The 20,951-nt window shown below is 45.7% G+C and overlaps 1 protein-coding gene across 1 annotated transcript in view; it reads right to left on the reverse strand.

Annotated features, from left to right (window-relative positions):
- DGAT2 (diacylglycerol O-acyltransferase 2) overlaps nucleotides 1-20,951 on the reverse strand; it is a 67,410-nt gene that overhangs the window by 22,345 nt on the left and 24,114 nt on the right. Inside the window, exons 2-5 of the mRNA XM_085623283.1 lie at nucleotides 18,703-18,831; nucleotides 9,476-9,583; nucleotides 9,131-9,201; nucleotides 1,470-1,674 (exon numbers count right to left, since the gene is read on the reverse strand). Coding sequence (XP_085479409.1) covers nucleotides 1,470-1,674; nucleotides 9,131-9,201; nucleotides 9,476-9,583; nucleotides 18,703-18,831 — 513 coding nt within the window. The remainder of the gene's footprint in view (nucleotides 1-1,469; nucleotides 1,675-9,130; nucleotides 9,202-9,475; nucleotides 9,584-18,702; nucleotides 18,832-20,951) is intronic.

Here is a 20,951-nt window from a genome sequence, read left to right on the forward strand (position 1 = left end):
GCAAAGCAGTCCTTCCAGGTGCAGCAAAGCAGTCTTCTGAAGTACACAGCTGGCAACAGCAGCAGGCAGTCCTCAGAGACCTTCTGCAGGTCCAGGAGTGTAATGAAAGTGGGTCAGAGTGTCTTATTTTTATACCTGGTGTCTTCTTTGAAGAAAGACTTTTCTAGAGCATCTCTTTGAAGTACTTGAAATATCCTTCCTCCCCTGGCTCCCGCCTGGCTGCAGGCACAATGCACTAGTGTGAAGTACTTATGTGAATGCAGGACACAGCCTATCTATTTACAAGTGAGGCTGTGCCCAGATGTGGCTTGGCAAGGGGTTTAAAACTCCATTCAGGCTGTATTAGCAGACCTGGTATATATGTTTTAATCGGCTACTTAAGTGGGAGGCAAAATAAGTGCTGCAAGCCCACTAGTAGTGTTGAATTTATTTTAATTTGGTTATTTAGAATACCAAATTACTAGAGACTTATTAGTAAATTAAATATGCCAATCATGTTAAAGCTAAATCTACCATCTTTTAGGGAGTGAGCACTTTGTGCACTTTACCTCTAACCAGTGCTAGAGTCTTAAAGTCAAAAACAAATTCAGAAAAATAGGAGGGTGCAGGCAAAACGTTTGACAGAAGACCACCCCAAGGCGGACAGGTATATCAGTGTTGTATCTAGTATCTGAATTCTTCATACAAGCCTTTGTCTTCAGCAGATGCTACAGAACATTCAGAGGAGTAGTTACCCCAAAATCTGCCGTTCCATCATTAAGAAAGGCCAAGTTCAGAGAGTGAGCCTCCTGGTTTTCGTTTAAATGTGCTTTGTTTTACAGAGCCCCTTCCCACTACATTATGCTCAAACAAACAGTCCCCTAGGGCAGCATAGGCTTTTGCTGTGTGGTTAGCTTCATATTTACAGCTAAACAGCAGTGAAATAAACGTGTCTAAAATATAAGTTGATTACAAACAGTGCTACGTAATCCCAGTAAGTCATGTCCGTGAAGGGTCTTAATCAGCAGCGGAATGCATGATCCATGAAAGACTGTTTGTTACTAAAGGTTGAAGCACAGGACAAGAAAAAGGAAGTGAATTCTGTGCAGAGAGGGAACACAGGCATTGTCAGCATAGGATGAGCAAAAGGAAGATGGGTGTAGCCTAAATAGCATGGATGAAGCTCTTGCTGGAAAGGCAATGGAACAGTATTTGCCTATTTAGGAGCCTGTCGCTGGGAGGCAGGGGATGTTAAGGCAGGAAGAGAGGCTTGTACCTTTAAATTGCTCCGCTAGTATACGTAAATCCCCAAACATGGGCAGGTAAATGGCTAGGTGCCCAAATGCCATGAGAAGCAGACTGCATAGAGGAATGCAACTATGCATCTTCCTCCCGTTGCATAAACTAGCAATTCCACCTCACATTTGACTCCAACACATGAAACTATTTGCTACATCTGCAGGTTGAGGGGAGTGGGCCTTCATCCTTACCTCCAGACATCAAGTACTCTCTCAGCAGAGGCAACCGGAAGTTTCCAGCCAAAGTAGCAAGATACGATTGGATACCAGGAAACTTCACCGAGAAACCGGTGGCCTCAGTACCAAAGTTGCAGAATGCACCCAGACCCATGATCCCGTGAGGATGGTAGCCAAATATGTAATTTCTGCTTGGCAGCAAGTTGTGAGTTTTAACCAGCTGAAACAATAAAATGCATAAAGTATTAGTCTGCAGAAAGCTTAGGTGCATGAACAATTACTGCACCCCAAAGTTCGTGATCCACGGAAGATGGCAGACATACTCCCCAGACTTCAATCCCCCGCATTACAATTCGGATACTCAATCGCGTTTGCTGTTACAAATCCCAAAAAGAAACAGCAAGGACAGATAGTAAACTAATCTTACAATAAAATTAAGGCTGTAATAAATGTATGAAAAATCTTTGATGTTATTAATGGCTCAGTGTAGCTTTTCTCACCTGTAATAACTAATTTATCATAGTACAGATATAATATTTTGCGACACCAATGTAATCTAGTTATGTTACACTAAATACTGTAATAAATGGATATCAGTCGTGCAACGTCACTCTTCCCCCTGCACTGAGAACATCACGATACTCGAGGGGTTACCACAGTCCAGTTGTGATTATAATGCCTGAAACAATGGCAATCGACAGTGAAATGCAGGTCATGGAAAAGTGTTCAGACTTCTGGTTAATGGAGGGAGAACTAGTCTGAGCTCTTTACACTGAACTTTCGTCCAGAAAATTAATTGGACAAGGATGCACAAAAGGCATCAGTTTTATTTATGGCACAGCTAGAACTCACAACAGGTATGCATGTAAGCATCTCTATAGGTTACAACACTTTCAGAACTAAAGTCGGATTTTGAAGGGACTTCATGAACACAATCTGGCAAGGTCAATCCGCACTGTGAAAACAAGGAAATAAATAACTTGCAATCTAACTTGTAATCATTAAGTTGCTAGGGATACCGCTTGCTAAATGAACATCTTAATTTTCAGACACTATGTAATAGGGGTTTGTCCAGTTAACTTGCCAATATGAACACGCTCAGGTTATCAAACTCCGAAGGTTTCGAATCCAGAAGAAACTATTCTGCGAACATGGCTTAATGCTACAGCTTTTTTAGAGAAAACGTAAAGGGTAAAGAAAAGTGAGTTTCCAACATGGTGAAATAACTTGTTTGGAATGCTTTTAAACAATGCAGTTCCTAAAGGTACATACATGGAATAGCCTCCATCCAACCATCCACAGCTAGACCTTACTTTCTATCACAAACTCCCATTGTGGGCAGCATAGAACAGTGCAGAAGACATGACAGTCCCGAGATGTGGTGCAATCTTACAAGATTGCAAACTAGTTCAAAATTGAAACTTGCAAACGTTTACATCAAAGAGACTGAATGTGAACCACAGTTGCAGCGCTTTAGGGAGCATGACCAAAGGGGCTACACACATCAGATCAATCTATCCGGTCCCTATGCATCAGTGCAGGAAAACCAAGCCAGTAGGCGAGCTTCACATGAAGTAGTATGAGGACCCCAGGGTTTGCAAAGCTACCTCCTGGTCAGGCATTCAACCTTCAACCCATCAGCTGCATTTTACCAAGGAGACATTTGCTGCTCATCTATGTTGTTCTAGAACAGCGATTATCCTTTTGACTTCTGTGGACTGCCTCGGAATCATGACTGGAACCCAGGGACCCCCACAGAATCATTACTGGAACCCAGGGACCCCCATAGAATCATTACTGGAACCCAGGGACCCCCCCAGAATCATTACTGGAACCCAGGGACCCCCATAGAATCATTACTGGAACCCAGGGACCCCCCCAGAATCATTACTGGAACCCAGGGACCCCACCAGAATTATTACTGGAACTTGAGAACTGCCACGGAATCATTACTGGAACCCAGGGACGCCCCACAGAATTACTGGAACCCAGGGACGCCCCACAGAATTACTGGAACCCAGGGACGCCCCACAGAATTACTGGAACCCAGGGACGCCCCACAGAATTACTGGAACCCAGGGACGCCCCACAGAATTACTGGAACCCAGGGACGCCCCACAGAATTACTGGAACCCAGGGACGCCCCACAGAATTACTGGAACCCAGGGACGCCCCACAGAATTACTGGAACCCAGGGACGCCCCACAGAATTACTGGAACCCAGGGACGCCCCACAGAATTACTGGAACCCAGGGACGCCCCACAGAATCATTACTGCAACCCCGGGACCCCCCACAGAATCATTACTGGAACCCAGGGACCCCCCACGGAATCATTATTGGAACTGGGGAATCCAGCTTAAGCATTTTCAATCATTTGAACCTTAAAATAATACAGAACAAGCATTCATGAAATAAATATACAAATATGAAAACATTTAAATTCCAATGGGAAGGTTGGACCTTTTCTAAATACAATCTTAGTCCAGACTATATTCCGTTTGATGCACTCACACTGCTCCCATATATCAGTTTATGGATAAGACCTTAATTTTCAGTTTCAAATTCCTTCACATTTAAATTCGGTTTTTAAATTCTCAATGGTACTTTTTGGTCTTTATTCAGAAACACTTAATTCATTTGTTAATATTAAATTTTCTAAGCACTTGCAGATCCCTGGAGTAGGCTTTGCAGACCCAGAGGGGTCCCGGGATCACAGGTTAAGCGCCACAGTTCAGATTTTATTGAGTTTTCAGTCAGTGTACCAGATGGGCAGAACCCAACAAGAGAAATACAAAGGAAGAGCGTCAAATGATACCTCTGTATACATTACACAAAACCCCAATAGCCTGCCGAACATCAGACCAAGGAAACATGAAACCCCCCCTCACCATACATACTCAAGAAACATTACAAGTAGATGGCAAGAATTTCCCCGCCACTTTTCATTAACGCTATACACTAAACAGGTAGGTTGATTACCACTAGTTGTTCATCATCAGTTCTCAAATTTTAATATTTGTAGATGCTTTAGTCGTAAACAGTACACTAGGGATTTGGAACAAAATGGTTGTCTAGAATGGTCTCATCAGGCTGTATTAAGGAAGTGACCCACAGCGCAGTAGTGTTTGCACTCTGGGCACTTTGCGACAACAGAAAGGGCTGCAGACTCCGGTGCAGTCCCTTCTGCAATACGGATCACAAGGGCACACTTTGTGCCCAGGCAATCCCAAGGGAGTGTCCCCTCGTTTGCATGCATGTGATGGAACGCCTTTACTTCTGCACCAGCGCTGTATTAGAGGAACAGCATCAAACGGGCCAAGAGGCACGGCAATTATGCACCTCCGATGAAGTGGGGCAGGCTGTACGACGACCCTAGTATTTAGCCCTTCGGAGGGGGCATGATATTCCTAGCCCTCCTGCTCCCCTCCCTCCCCCCGGCTGCACCATACAGTCAGGTGCAGCCACAATGTGCCACCGTACCTCTGTATTAAGAGACAGTGATTTCAGTTAAGGTACGTGAAATACCCCTTTGCAAAACTTCCTGTTTTTACACTGCTTTACACTGAGCATTTGCAATTTAAAAGTACCTCATTTTGGAAGACAACAGGTCAACACCATGGGTCAATTTAGCTTAGAGCTTGTTGGATTAGGAACGGTAGCACTTCCGGTTTCCCAGCAGTGTGGACAAGAAACCAGATCGGCATTGCACGCGCCTGTGACTACATCCCCCGGGGCATGGTCAGAGTCGAATCAGTTTCGGACTTTGAATGTTGACAGAGGATTCAACAAAACAAATAGATAAGCAGATGAGTCAGGCCTCGCATGGATTCCCCAGATCGGCGTTCTCCTGCCTGCCACTATCCGAAGGACTGTTATTCAGAACTTAGGCAAAGTTCAATGAAATCAACTAGGCGAAGGCATGTGAAGCAATGTTCCTGTACAAGCAGAAAAGAGGAGTACAACAAAGGGCGAAAGCTTAGTGGACAGCCGGGCCAAGTAACTCATTGGCGAAAGTGTTACAACTTTAGAACAAGGCAAACCAAGTGAGCTCACTGAAAAAAAATGAAGATAAAGCAGTCCAATCATGGGCTATCGAGCCAAATATGGTATTACAAAAGAAATTCAAGGGAGTGGACACACTTGATCAACCCCCCCCCCTACCAAACAATGAAGGAGTTGCACCTACACAAACAGTTTATTTAACATGGAATAAACAAGCCATAGGAAGCAAAGGAGAAGTAAAGTTACCTTGCAAGAGCCACTGTAAAAGTATTTGCGAAAGGGAGGAAACCAAACACCCAATCCCAAAAGATGAATTTTATCAGACACCGAATGACAGACACTGCCTCATAAAAGAGACTAGGGACACTGCACATCAGGGATTTGATATCCGCAAATGAATCAAGTCAAGAACACCGTTCGAGTGACAGGAGGACGAGGGCAATGATGAAAAGAGCTGACAGAGCACGAAAGTTTAAAAACAATTCAACACTGAACATAAGGAAATTCTGGTCTCATTTCGAACCGTGAACCAAGCACACAGATTGCGATGCACCAGATCTAGTGGACGGCAGTAGAGCCTTAGTCCACTCTTAACGCTACAGACTTTGATGAAGAGTGCTTGGTTGGACCGAAGCTGAAGTACAGCGCATGCTTTGTGGGAAGAATTGGTGGAGAGTGATTGATGCTCTTTTCCAGACACAGGCTGCTATAGGTGGACAGGTAGCAGAAGAGGAGAACAGAACACCGCACATGAGATTTATAACATTTATTTTATCGTGGAGTATTTTGGGGGTGGGTTATGGTACCCCAGGAGTGCAGTATTTTGGTGTCCTGCAAGATGATTAAAGGCATGCACCTCATGTTGATGCAATTGTGTAGCTGCATTGATGCTTTCAGTGCAGACCAACGCATAGCTGTGCGTCTATCCTCATCTATCAGGTAGGTGATATTTGTCCCAAATCAGACTAGTGTTTGTGGGCAACAGAAATGGCTAGTGTAAATCTGTATCATTGGTATTAAAGAGAGGTCTACAGCCATCCCAAATTCCAGGTGATCTCGAACTGTTATTCAGAACTTAGGCAAAGTTCAATGAAAAACTATAATAAACTAAAACTTTACTGAGTGGGCCTTCCATAATTATGCAGCTTGTATGGAGAAGGAAGTTCCACGGAGGAGCTTCTTCTAAGATGTTCAGCCGAGGTGCTAGACTAGAAAGGAGTATTCTGGGAGTATTGTTGAAGCTTGAGTAAAGAGGCCTTCATCCTGGTCCTTTGGAGGATGCAGAAAGGCTTGAAAGCAAAGCCCTACTCTGTAGGGAGCTATTTACTTGCCATCAGCACTGGCACATGTTTTAATGTATGTACATTTCGGAGCAGTCTTGCCACCACTTCGATTCCACTGCAGTTTTTGAAGGACGGAAGTCGCCACTGGAGCACCATTTTTCTAGTCTACAATTGACGTAACAAGGGTGATCACGGCCAGTAGTTTCTGCAGTGATCCTAGACAGAAGATGCATTGTTTATGTACTAGGTGCTTCTTGGGATGTAATTGACGAGGTACCACAAATATTTTAGTTTCATGTCCATCTGGTTGTTTCTAGTTCTTCACTAACCATCGGCGGTAAACTCCTCAGTTCACAGCATTTTTTGCACTCCGCGCAGCTCAGAGTTTCATGGAGTGGAGTTTTTTCCTCGCTCTCCAATGCAAGTTGGTGAGCGAGGAAAATCCAACGCTAGACCACTTCCCAGCAAGATTTCTCAATGCGGGTGGTTGCAGATGGTGGCTATCGCTCATGCTGAGAAACCTTCCATTTGCGTTGAGGAAGTTGGAGTTCGAGGAGAACTTCAAATCAAGTGGCAGAAAGAAGCAGCGCCCTTTTGCACTGTGAGATGCCATTCGTGCTGATTTTAAAGCACGGGCCTAACACGGCACTAAACATTATTGCGAATAACCCACTCCGCCGCTTGCGGAACTCCGCATAGCTTGGCTGAGTTTTGTCACTTCACGGAGTTCCGCGAAGGTGGTTGCTCATCAATAGCAGACACTTGCATTTAAGTGATAAATGATTAGAATACTGTCATTATAATAAAGGTACAACATCAAGCAGATACCAGATTCTAAGTTTTCAGCATTGTGAAAAGGTGGTCAAAATAATTCTGATATACAGGCAGGGGTGATATTTCAATTTTAAAAACACTCCAAGTACCCTTAAGCAACATAATTTGTACAACCTCAATGCAATGGACTACTGCTATTGCACATAAAGCTTAAATAGAAATGGGGTTATTGGAAAAGGCCACAGGAAGTATAAGGGGAATGGTTTCTTTAATCTTACACAACCACAATTTCATGTTGTATATGACCCATCAAAAGAAAAGAGCACAGATGTCTAATTGCTTACAGGTGCTTCAACTGCACCTAGTAAACTGCATTGGTAAACAGAGTTTACTTCGCATGCCGAACGCATGCCATAACGCGGTCGTTGTAACGACCGCGTTATTTCGCATACCGTTACAACGCAAGTCGAAACCATGACTTGCGTTAGGGTGAAGGTGTTGGATTTAAAATCCAACATCTTCCCTAATGTCCGCAAAGACTGGAGTTGGAATAGTAAATTATACTATTCCAACATCCAGCACCCCCTAAAAGCAAGTTGTGGTTTCGACTTGCGTTGTAACAGTATGCGAAATAACGTGGTCGTTGTAACAGTGTTATGGCATGCGTTGTAAACGCATGCGAAAAAAGGCCTATATTCAACTGCATTCCATAGACCATGACATGGGTGTATAACAGGCAGGTTAAACCCAGTTTGAAGGGATCCTGACTTGAGACCATTTAACACAGATCATTCAATGAATCATCTCGGATCAGGTGCCTCAGAACACAAAATGCTTATTTGCCCACTTGCTCTTCACAACACAAGCCTGGACAATAATCAAGGCTTGGCTGATAGGCAAGAAGGTGATAGTGCTACAACAGTGGTTGAAAAACAGAACCATGTGATGCAGTCATGGGTGAGTTAAACTTTGGCTTGTCAATTGCAGAACCATTTAGTCTTCTCAAGCAGATCAATTTTAATCTGCTCAGCAGCTCAATTTTGCTTTTCTACAGGGCTATGTTGACTGCAGTGTTACGCCAGCAATCCGTCCAAGATACGGTTGCAGATAGGGCTTGTCACCGTTTGAAGCATGTGAAGTTGCCCAATCAGCGCGTATTTTTACTTTGGAAAACAGGCAGCAAAGTCGGAGCTTGGTCAGCGCTATAACAACTTTTCAACTGGGGGTAATTTACGAATTCGTAGATTAAAGCATTCTATTGTGTAGTATTGCAATGGTAGCACTGTAACCTAAAAACAAGATTGTAAATAAATGACTGCAGCAACAAGGACAGAATGGAGAAGCTGAAATTAAATATGACCCATGAGTCTAGTGCAGAATCTTTGGCTTGAGACCAAACTGACCACATCACAGGTAGCAATATGATAAACAAGTTGGGAAAAATACAAGAGCCAAATAGAACCTACAGCAGTCAAACCAGTCCGTCTACCAGACTGCCCTCCAGTGCTGGTGGCAGGAATTTCAAATTCATGGGCATGCTTGGCTTGACTAGAATCTGAAAGCTTGCCTCACACAAACACTCTGGAGATGCATTCTAGAAAAAAAGAATACTTACTCTGACTGGGAAGTAGTCCCTGAAGTATTTCCAAACAGTCCAATTCCTGACCCATTTCGACCTTCTTCCACCTGCAAAAATAAATAAAGTATTTAGACAAGACCGATGGAAACTAAGCCTCCCAGGCACCTCGAGATGTTTGGCCGGTCAAACAGGCGAGAACTATTAGAATACCGGCTTTAGTTCAGAAGCAACTGTAGAAATCTTCGGATTCCTAAACTGCACAGGACCCTCCAACAATAAGAAACCACATAGGAGACAATTGCCAGATGGCAGTGCGAATGTGATCATCAAGACAATTGGGGAGTGATGGAGAAAGCAGTATAGTGAGCAAGTCATACAGACCTTTATTTGGAGTATTCCAGTCAAAAACCAGCCAGGCCAGATATAGGGCAGCGATCAGCCAGCAATCGGTGCAGAAGATATAGATCATTATTACTGTACAACCAACACCTGAAGGGGAAGATTGTTCCATTAGAACTTGTCTTAATGATTTGGTGGCAGGTCATTGCACAGTATCTATACATTAGCACATGCAATTCCTTACCACAACAGGCAGATGTGCAAATACATCAAGATACTTTTGCACTCGTCATGCTTAGGTTAGCAATAAAACCGGACCATGACCAAAAGCTGAAATACAAATATATGCCAATGTCAAACTCAAACGGACCAAATGAGACATGCGTATGTTTGGTTCATGGGGTTTTTGACATTAGTCCCCACTGTCGTGCCCCTGAGCCCTGCTGCCTGCCGGTTCGATCCCTGCTGGCCCAGTGGTGGGTCTCCTTCAGTGGTACCTGTTTCTCTGTGCCTCTTCTCCCTAATTTCTGTCTTTCTTTTTGCTGTCTTGATTTCTATCTTTCTTTGCTTTCCCAATTGTTTTTATTTCCCAACTTGTATTGCCTTGTCTGTGCTTTTTTACCCACTGTTGTATCCCATTATTCTGTATTGCCTTGTCTGTGCCGCTCATTAACATCGCCCCATCCCGCATCTGTTTCCCGCCGCTGCCTCCCCTGCGGCCCCACCCAGAGCCCTGATTCACTCCCGCTCCCCCCTCCCAGCTGCTCCTCTCTCCACCCCTCATAATGCAGGCCGCTGCGCGGCTGCGCTGCTAACACACCGTAGGTGCGCCTAAGGCAAGCCCGTCTGCACCAGTCCGCGCCTGAACCGCGCCCAACGCAATAACCCCTGGCCCCTGCAGAGCCATACAACCAGGCTGAGCTACAACACCGCCACCCTCCACGCACTCAACACCGGCCGATCATCCACCTGCTACCAAGCCACCCCGAAGCGCACCCACGGACCTTTCTCCTGCCGAACGTGCAACTTCACCTGCCTCCGCACCGCCACCCCGCCCCCCCAGACCATGCAACAACAACCACCTCAAGTGCATCCTTCTCAACACCCGCTCCGTCCACAAACACGCCATCGAACTCTGGGACCTCCTCGACACAACTGCACCGGACGTCGCCTTCCTCACGGAAACCTGGATGAATGCCTCCTCAGCCCCCGACATCGCCATAGCCATCCCGGATGGCTACAAGATCACCCGGAAGGACCGCATCAACCATACCGGAGGAGGAATCGCCATCATCCACAGGAACTCGATCAGCGTCACGACCAACACGAGGACGCCCTCCCCTCCACCGAACATCTACACTTCCAGATCCACACCGACCAAGACCACCCTCAGAGGAAACCTAGTCTACAGACCCCCAGGACCACGCACACAATTCAGCAAAGCCATCACCGATTTCATCACTGCCCATGCCCTCACCTCCGCAGACTACATTCTCCTGGGCGACCTGAACTTCCACCTGGAGACCAACAACGACAAGACCACCACCCTACTTGACAACCTCGCCAACCTCGGACTCCAGCAACTGGTGACCACCCCCACCCACACGCTGGACCCCATTTTCTCCGCCAGCAACGTCTCCTTCAGCCACACCACCTGCCTACACTGGACAGACCACAGCTGCGTCCACTTCACCTTCCAGAAGACCACATCCCACCACCGCCCACAACAGATCCCCCGCAGATGCTGGAGCAAAGTCACCACAGACCAGCTGACCACATCACTGAGCCAGAACCAAACGACGCAACTGACGCCAACGCCGCCGCACGCATCCTCACATTGGATCAGTGACTGCGCAGACGCCCTCGCACCACTAAAAAACCCCTCCGGCAAGCCCAGCAACAAGAAAGCCACCTGGTTCACTGACGACCTCAAGAACACAAAATCATGCCGAACCCTCGAGAAGACCTGGCGCCACGACCAAACCGAGAACCTCACAGCTCTCAAGAACGCCACCTGCAAACACCACCAACTGATCCGCACCACCAAAAGGACCGCTTCAAAGAACACCTAGACAACGCGCACAACAGCAAGGAGCTCTTCAGCATTGTGAAAGAACTCTCCAACCCCAGCGCCAACTCCAATGACATCCCACCCTCGCAAGACCTCTGCGACTCCCTCGCCACCTACTTCCACCGCAAGATCGCCGACATACACAACAGCTTCGACGCCCAGACCCCACTACCAGCCACCGAGCCAACGCACCCCACCGACACCCTCAGCACCTGGACCCCCGTCAGCATCGAGGACACCACCCACGTCATGAACACCATCCACTCCGGCTCATCAGACCCCTGCCCTCACCACATTCAACAAAGCAGACGCCGTCATTGCACCCCACCTCCGGAACGTCATGAACAACTCCTTGTCCGCCACCTTCCCAGAGAGCTGGAAGCATGCCGAGGTCAACGCCCTACTGAAGAAACCCACAGCAGACCCAAAGGATCTCAAGAAATTCTGTCCCATCTCCCTTCTTCTCTTCCCAGCGAAGGTCATCGAGAAGACCGTCAACAAACAGCTGACCACCTTCCTCAAGGCAAATGGCTCCCTTGACCCTTCTCAGTCAGGCTTCCGAGCCAACCACAGCACCGAGACCGCCCTCATTGCAGCCACAGACGACATCAGGACCATGCTCGACAACGGGGAAACCGCCGCCCTCATCCTTCTAGACCTCTGCCGCCTTTGATCCCGTCTGCCACCGACTTCTAAGATCCCACCTCCACAACGCAGGGATCCAAGGAAAGGCCCTGAATGGATCACCTCATTTCTCTCCGACAGAACCCAGAGATTCCGCCTCCCTCCCTTCCGGTCCGCGGCAACCAAAATCTGCGGCATACCCCAAGGCTCCTCACTCAGCCCGACCCTCTTCAATGTCTACATGAGCCCCCTCGCCACCATCGTACGCAAACACAACCTCATCACCTACGCCAACGACACCCAGCTGATCCTCTCCCTCACCAAAGACCCAGCCACCGCCAGAATCAACCTCCAGGAAGGAATGAAAGATGTCGCGGAATGGATGAAATACAGCTGCCTAAAGCTAAACTCAGACAAAACGGAGGTCCTCATCCGGGGAACATCATAATCTGACTGGAACGACTCCTGGTGGCCCACCGTGCTGGGTTCCCCACCGACACCCACGGACCACGCACGCAACCTAGGATTCATCTTGGACTCCTTGCTCACCATGTCCAAACAAGTCAGCGCCATCTCGTCCTCATGCTTCAACACCCTGCGCATGCTTTGAAAGATCTTCAGGTGGATCCCCACCGAAACGAGAAGGATGGTCACCTAGGCCCTCGTCACCAGCCGGTTGGACTACGGAAACGCCCTATACGCAGGAACCACAGCAAAACTTCAGAACAGACTCCAGCGCATACAGAAAGCATCCGCACGCCTCATCCTGGACATCCAACACAGCCACATAACCGCACACCTGAGACCTGCACTGGCTCCCCGTCAACAAAAGAATCACGTTCAGGCTCCTCACCCACGCACACAAAGCACTCCACAACGCCGGACCCGAATACCTCAGACGCCTCACGTTCTAACACTCCAACCTGCCAGCTCCGCTTCGCCACCCTTGCCCTCGCCACCATCCCACGCATCCGCAGAACCACCACCGGAGGAAGATTGTTCTACCTGGCCGCCAAGACATGGAACTCCCTCCCCGCCCACCTACGTCTGACCCAGGACCACATCACCTTCAGGAGACACCTCAAGACCAGGCTGTTCGAGCAGTAGCAGCACCGCCGCCCCCCCCCCCCCCCCCCCCCAGCACCTTGAGACCCTCACGGGTGAGTAGCGCGCTCTATAAATTTCTTGATTGATTGTCCCATTTAATACACCAGCTGCCCATGAACTCAAGTCATCAGAAAACTGCTGCATGACTATTGTGCCAAAATTAGAGTGGCATGAATTCAGAATAGTAGCTGGAAAAATACCAGTGACAAACGTGACTACCAATGTGTGGTCACGCAGTTATGATCCCTTTGATTGTGAACCTGACGCACAACAGGTCCGAGTGGCATCTACTACGACTGGTTATAGAAACTAACATGACAAATGCAGTAAAGCATTCCCACAACCTGCTGGCCTCGCCCAATCCCACAGCACATCATGAAAACAGTTGAACTCCATGTCTTGATGGGTGATGACTACATTCACCAAATGAGATATCTGTCAGGACAAAGTTTGCTCTTGAGCTCCACTGTTACCTCCAGTACATGTCCACTTGTACTCATCCCACACAACACATACTGCCTTACCATCAAAAGGTAATAACATGCAACAGCACTCATCACAATTAACGGCAAGTATGAAAGGAGTCAGACTTGACCCATGGTGCAGCTTATGATTGGCAGTTTTGCCATGAGACTTCTAAAGATGTGTCAATGTATTCAAATGGTACACCAAACTACCTTTAACAGCGCAAGGGGCTTTCAAGATTAAGATACATGATTTACAAAAGCACATTAGTGAAAGTACTACAAGTTATGCACATGTGGATTATCTCAAGCACAATAGGATTTGTACTGGTATTTTCCAGGCATAATTCTGAAGGCAGCAAACCATGCTGCAACAAGTCTATTGGATCTCACATCAACAACGCAGAAACCAACACAAAGGCAGATTTTCGGGTTCAAATTCACAGAAAATAAGCCACTGATAAATGCCTGTTCCTGTGAATGATGTGATCGCCAGATGGTTGCAAATTTGGAAGCAGAAATAAAGCCCAAATGTATCCTTTGATTCATTATGATCCATGCCAGGTAGCTTCATTCATGGTACCAGCAGCATTCTCAAGAGGGCTCTGAGACATTACGGGCATAATGAAAGTCAGCATGGCCTTACATTGTGAAGCTTGTGAATAATTGAAGCAATTCACGCAGTCACTAAGAAAATTGAGATGCAACAGGGTGGTTAGTCGTCTGAAAATCATTTTGCATCCAAAATACACCAGATTGTCTTCCTCCATGTCTTCAAAGAATGTTTCTCCATCTTATTTGGCATAAGCAGGTCTGACATTTCACTAGTGTGTTCCCTTGGCACCTTTGTGTTTTCCCTCAGGGGTTAAAGCGTGTGGCGGAAGCCCTTCACACAAGGTGTATCAGAATGACCTACTGTGATTGCAAAACAGGATCCATTTGCAATGTTAGCTAGCATTAGCAGAGAGATTACTGTACAACTTGGGATTCAAGATAAGAGCCAAGGCAACAACGACTAAAGAAGTGCATGAGTTTCCTGGGCATTTGCCATAGACTTTAGGAAAGCTACAGTCTCACAAGATGCAGGAGATATACAATGCAAGTGGGCTCTACAGAGGTTCACAATATCTCAGAAAAGGCTAACCTAGTCCTCAGCAGCATTGATTCAGGCCATCTCTGCTGGATGACTCCATGGCTTTCCAGCTCTGAAATATTAAGCCCCTCAGGTTCTTGTATGGCCTGCACCAAAAGCAAACACTTTCCTCTAAGACCAGGATGAAACTGCAATGATAGATGGACTACATGGATGCCTGGAATGGAAGAGATTTTCAGGAACACTTTAGAATGGAATTGGTTATTTGACGTTACCAGTTCTGGTTAGGGATGCCTCCACAAAAGTGGGATCTACAAGACCTTAACCTGCACACCAATTGCCTGGAGTAGTTTGTGGTAATCATTCATGCTAGTGAGTCCAACCTGCCATCAAGTCAGTGCTCTATTCTCTTGCAGCTGGATAATACTGTCATGAGCTGCACACATCACCTGGGTGACATGTGACCCTAGGTTCTGACAAATACCTAGAGGAACTAATTAATGGGCTGAGACCCAAGTTGACATGTAGAAGTAGTAAAAGATTGTGCTCGGACCATAGGGTCAGAAACATGCTCATGGAGGAATCAGGAGCCCATACTGGGGAGCAGTTCGTGTCACCTTACTATCCAGCTGCTAGTATTTTTCAGGTATAACCAGGGTCAATGGAACTATGCGGCAATGAGGGCCAAATTATGCAGCTGGGTTGACTGAATGATGCAAGAAAAAAAAAAAAGAAATGTGGCATAAGGCAGCACAATTTGTAACAGTCTTTCATTGTTTTTCGATTTTATTCATGGTAACACTGGGCAAAGATTTCACTTCATTAGTACCAGTTGAACAACCAAATACAGTAATAAGCAACTGAAAGATGGCCAGTCAACTTTTGCAGAGTATCTTCTGTTGCTTACGAACATTTGATGAGATGTTTAATAACTTGATTTCTTTGAGCAAGAAACTTTTAATAAAATCTGCAGATTATGTAGCAAAATGCTGCAAACCCATAATTTTGCTGAAAACGCAGCAGAATCATAAATGCATAATTCCAATGGGCCTGGTTCTAACACAGCCACTGAACCAGGAGGTAACTGATACCTTTCTGCAGTCTGAGCAAGGAATGACATCCAAATATCCACCATTGGTCATAATCAGTGGTGATCACTCCAGTCAGGGATTCTCATTGGTGGCTTGTACGCCTCTGGTTCTTAGCCAAAATAACAGAAAAGCTTGGTTTTCATTAGGACATCGAGTTGCGTGTTATGCCCACTGTAGGTTGATACACTGCTTTATACACATGCTCTTAAGGTTTAAAATCTAGTATCACTTCTAATATGCTGTTTGGACTGACAAACACCCAAACATGTTTAAAAGCCAGTTCTTTTGGAGGCAGATCACAAGCCACACAAGACTTAAATTTGGGTCTAGTGGACAGAAGCTTATTGTTTATTGGTTTACTAGAGGAACTGAGTGTATCATCTACCAAGAGAGCAGGCGCGGGGACTGTAGGACCAAGAGATGCATGATTGGAGAAAATCCAGTGAGTCCTCCTTTGACAGAGGACTACTTCACTCCTATGATTTATGGGTAATGTGGTTTCATTCTATTGGGTTATCTTCATTGTCACTTTGCAATAAAGAGTCAGAAATGCTCAATGACTGTCAATATTAGAATCCAGAATCATCTTAGAGCAAGGAAAACTAGTAGGCTTCCGCTCATTGAGCCCCTCTCAACCAGAGCAATCAGGTGGTGGCTCCGCTTATTTTCCTCTATGCCCATATGTTCTAGAGCTTGCTGGACACATGTTGCTGCTATGTGGTCTTATATTCTAGTAATACATTATGCATGCGCTAGTATATCAATTTTGAGTGATAAAGTCCCCAGGTCATCGGGTGCAAACTTTCAATCCTGCCTCAAAAGACATTCAATTTTCAGTTGTCACAAGTTTTGTGTTTGTTGCATATACAGAGTCATTCCTCTTTTTGGATGACACCAAATAGCCCAATAAGCAAATATGGTCAATGTTTTTAGGTCAAGACTACTTAGGCCTCAGAGGCAGAACCACCCTCTGTAGTAATCTAATGTTACACTAACTTTAATGGTGCACTGTCAATGGCAATATAATAGGCGCTTCGTACAAGCTGAGTAGTCCAACAGATGCCGGATGCTGCCAAGGAAAACAGAGTACTGTTGTCATGCATAACAAAATGGTCCTTCGAACGTCATTAATACCTACTGCTACATCTCATCCTCGCTTGTATTGGGCAGGTTGCCTTATGAGACCAGGCAAGACCGGTCATGTGAGGGAGATTTATGCATTTCAGGTTTTTATTGGGGATAAATAAGAGTTGCATTGATCTGTGGGCCCAGTGACAGATATCAAGATGTGAGCTCTGAGTGCAGGAGGCATGGTCTTCAGACCCAGAGTTCCGGAACAGTGGGTGGGTTTTATAGAATGGGTTGGGCTGGCATATGCACCATTGTTCACATGCTGCATATTCACCGACACCTCTTAGAGAGGTGGTAACAGCAAGGCTCTGTAGGGCTAGTGCATTTCTACAATGTGTATGGTACATGCTAAGGCAGTGGTCTTCAAACTTTAGACCCGCGCCCCTCCCCACCCCGCCCCCCAGTGTAAACAAAAAAAATCTTCGGCCCCCCTCAGAATTTTTATAAATATTCCTTTAAATTGGCAGTTTTAATATGTTTATAATTAATTAAGTTGTGGTACCCTTTTAAAAATGTAATCAAAAACATGATTGCCAAACATAATATTTTAGTCGGCCAGGCCTAATGTGTAAACGTATCCATAGAGTGATTGTCAGACATGGGGTGGAGGTTTTGAAGAATATTGGGAGTCCCTTCCCTTTTGACACATCCTCCCATATACATGGCAAAACGTTAGTGGTGGCTCATTACAGAGAGGCTTACTGCCGCTCATCTTTTCCCATTAAAAACAAAGCATTATTAGCATAGTGCTTCTTTTGGCCAGAGCCTGGTGCCCCCCCGAGATAACTAAAGGCCCCCTTAGGGGGGGCCCACCCCACCCCCCAGTTTGAAGAACTCTGTGCTAAGGCACAACTCTACACAGAACCCGGAATGGATGAGTCTTGGCAGTAACCAGGTTCTGCACAGACGGTCTGTCGAGTATGCACACTTCTATGCTATCCAGGTTCAGTTTGTACCAGCTCCTCTGAGCCCATGAGTCAAGGCATCCCTTACTAAATGGCAGGCATTTGTAAAGGCCACGCTAGTTCTTTCAGGGTATGGCACTCGTAACTAGCCTCATTTATCCAGTATTTTACAGAGTGGATCTCTTGAGCATACAGACTATTGTACATAAGCTTTGCGTGTTAATTTGCATTAACACGCAAGTCACCGTGCAACAATTGCCAACTTGCACCAACACTCTTTAGCAATATCAGATTTGGCGCATGGACTGCAAGAATTCAGCATGGCGAATCAGTGAGTTGAAAGTTCACTTCTGACTTGAATGGTCCACTGAAGTCTACAAATAGGAGTCTGGAAAGGCCACCATAGCTTTCCACCCTTCAAGGCTGGCTACTTGAGCCCTTGTTAGGTAGGCAATAACAATAACTCCTACTAATAGCACTTACCATTCTGAACAGCCAGGAAGATATAAAATGGCTTTAAGAAACTATTATCAAATATTACAAAACAGAACTCCCTGGCACCTTACTTCCTATTACCTAAATAACTACTTCCAAGACAATGAAATACTATACAGGGTCAAACCATTTGCATTTGTAAATGCCTGTTTGGCATGTGTCAAACCTGCCATTAGATTGGCATAGAAGGCAAAGTTCATTAATTTTCCATTTTCTGCAATACAATGCATCGAGGCTACTCTTAACTACAAATTAAAGAACCTAAAAATGCAAAGCTTGTTAACTTACCCATCATAAGGAAGGTTATAACCCATTGTAGAACTGAGACAATCTGCAGCTGCTTCTCCACTTTAGACTTGGACAGCCAAGAAAAATTGGTAAAGTCCTGTACAGCAGACCGGAAACTGGAGCCGTTGCCTGCAGAAAAGTGAGAGGTAATAGTGCATGAGTATGGCAAAACTGAATATGGCTACTTAATACATTTCTGAGTGGGGGAATTTAAGAGCATTGACATTTATGGAACTTCCCTTTGGAGAGAGAATATTTTACCAATAATACAATGTAAAACGAGCACTGGCAAAGCTAATAAGGCAAGCCTTTGCTGCTGGAAGCCAACATACTGGCTTTGCCAAGGTTTTCTTTTTTGGGCCGACATGCATAAATATATATCACTGCTATCTATAAAACAAATGACAAACTCCATTACAAGATGGCCGCTGCATAACATAAGCATGGTTATTTAACGACCAAAGTCTGGGTTGAAAAGTTTGGTACGGAATCACTCATCTGACTAGGTTGACCAAAGAATTAGTTTTAGAACTATGTTATGTGAAATCACATGCCTGGTGTTTACACATGCTTACTGGCTTTGCCACGGTTTCCTACCATAGAGGTTCTGGAGAGCCTATATATTGTAAGATTATAAGAAACAAAAAAAGTTTCATGGGTGCATTTTTTGGTGTATCCGCAAAAACTATTTTTACATAAGTGTTTGTGTGTAGATCGAACACACACACACACTTCCGCAGTATAAATAGGAGAGCACTCACTGGTCCTTGTAAGTTTATTCAGTGCACAGACCCCCCCGCATATATACATACACACATATATACATACACATATATCTAGAGCGATATTACACTCTACACAGATGGGATTGCCTATATAAGGTCATGGAGGACAACGATTGTGGGGCAATTTATGGTTCCTTTTTCATCGCTATTTAAGGCAATGTATATGTTACGGATGGTCTGCCCTTTGCTCACCCTTGCCATGAACTGTATGGAGTAAGGCGCTTTAAACTCTGTACTTTGCGTGTGTGCATATTTTATGTTTCAGGTGGGTGCATTATCACTGTTTTCTTAAAGTGAGTAAACAAATGTATGGGTGCCAGAAAAACAAAAGGTTTCACTTTTTTAGACACAGCTGTAAGACATTTAAATGACTGTGAATAGGCCCAGAACTGTCCAGCTCCCAGTCAGTAAATGTGCAGAGCCCTTTCTGTTTGTACGAACTCTACATGCCTATCCCCTGAACATTCGTATTTTAGATGTTTTGGGGCCCATCCACAAGAGTATGTAGGAGTGAATAAGGGGGTACAACAGGAACTCTACTTACTTCAAAATACCTTTGCGAACAGGCCCTCAAGTTGCTAAACTGAAAATCCTTGTAACCTTGAATCCAGGCTTCTGTCATTTTACTGACAAGCAATGTGATTGATTTACACCTTTAATCTCCCCCTGCCCATTACTGTGCCCGCTGCACATTCTGCTTCCGATCACATCCAATGTTCAGTAATCTGGCCCCAAATGGCCCTTCTGTTCCATTTTAAGCGCCTCGTCTGACACGATGCTCCTGGTGCAATAAATGTGTTTTCTGTAAAGTGCTCTTTGGGGCTTGTCTGTGCTTTAGGAAGTAAATTAACAACGAAGTCTAGACAGGTCTCTGAACTCTTGAGTGTTCATTCACTGTTGTAGTTAAAACAGGGGGGTGACGCGAGGTGAGTGACTTGAAGCTAGGTGTGAAGTTCAGGCTAGTATCTGAAGTCAGGCATGTTTGCTGGTCCCGTGACCAGGAGTCTTGCTTCTGTGGCCCCTCCGTACCCTTCCAACATGCCCTGAACCTAGCTCCTCGACACCTTTACCAGACCTCCTGCGTGGAGTTGAATTACCGAGAAAGACATTTAACAAGTGGTAGTTTTTTTTCTCAAAAAGGTGGCAACCCATGCCCGGCGGAGGTGCTGGCAAGGCTTTCTTCCAGATGCACCAACCTTTACTTTTACCCCCAATCCCAGCACGCCAGCGAGCAGTCCAGGCGCCAGCGAGCGGTCAGCAGCTTTGCCTAGTGAGGCCTAAGAGACCCAAGTATGTCTCATCTATGGATGGTCTGGTCATGTTTAGGGTTCAGGCTGTCTGGAGCTTTAAACAACTAATCTACTCAGACAGGAGTCCCTCATGTAAGATGCAAAGTACTCCGGTCCGCGTGAACCCTGGTCCCTTCACGGGGTTGACAATTTAAACAACAAGTCTCGAAATTCA

This window comes from Triturus cristatus, chromosome 8, assembly GCF_964204655.1.
Source record: "Triturus cristatus chromosome 8, aTriCri1.1, whole genome shotgun sequence".
Classification (NCBI taxonomy): Eukaryota; Metazoa; Chordata; class Amphibia; order Caudata; family Salamandridae; genus Triturus; species Triturus cristatus.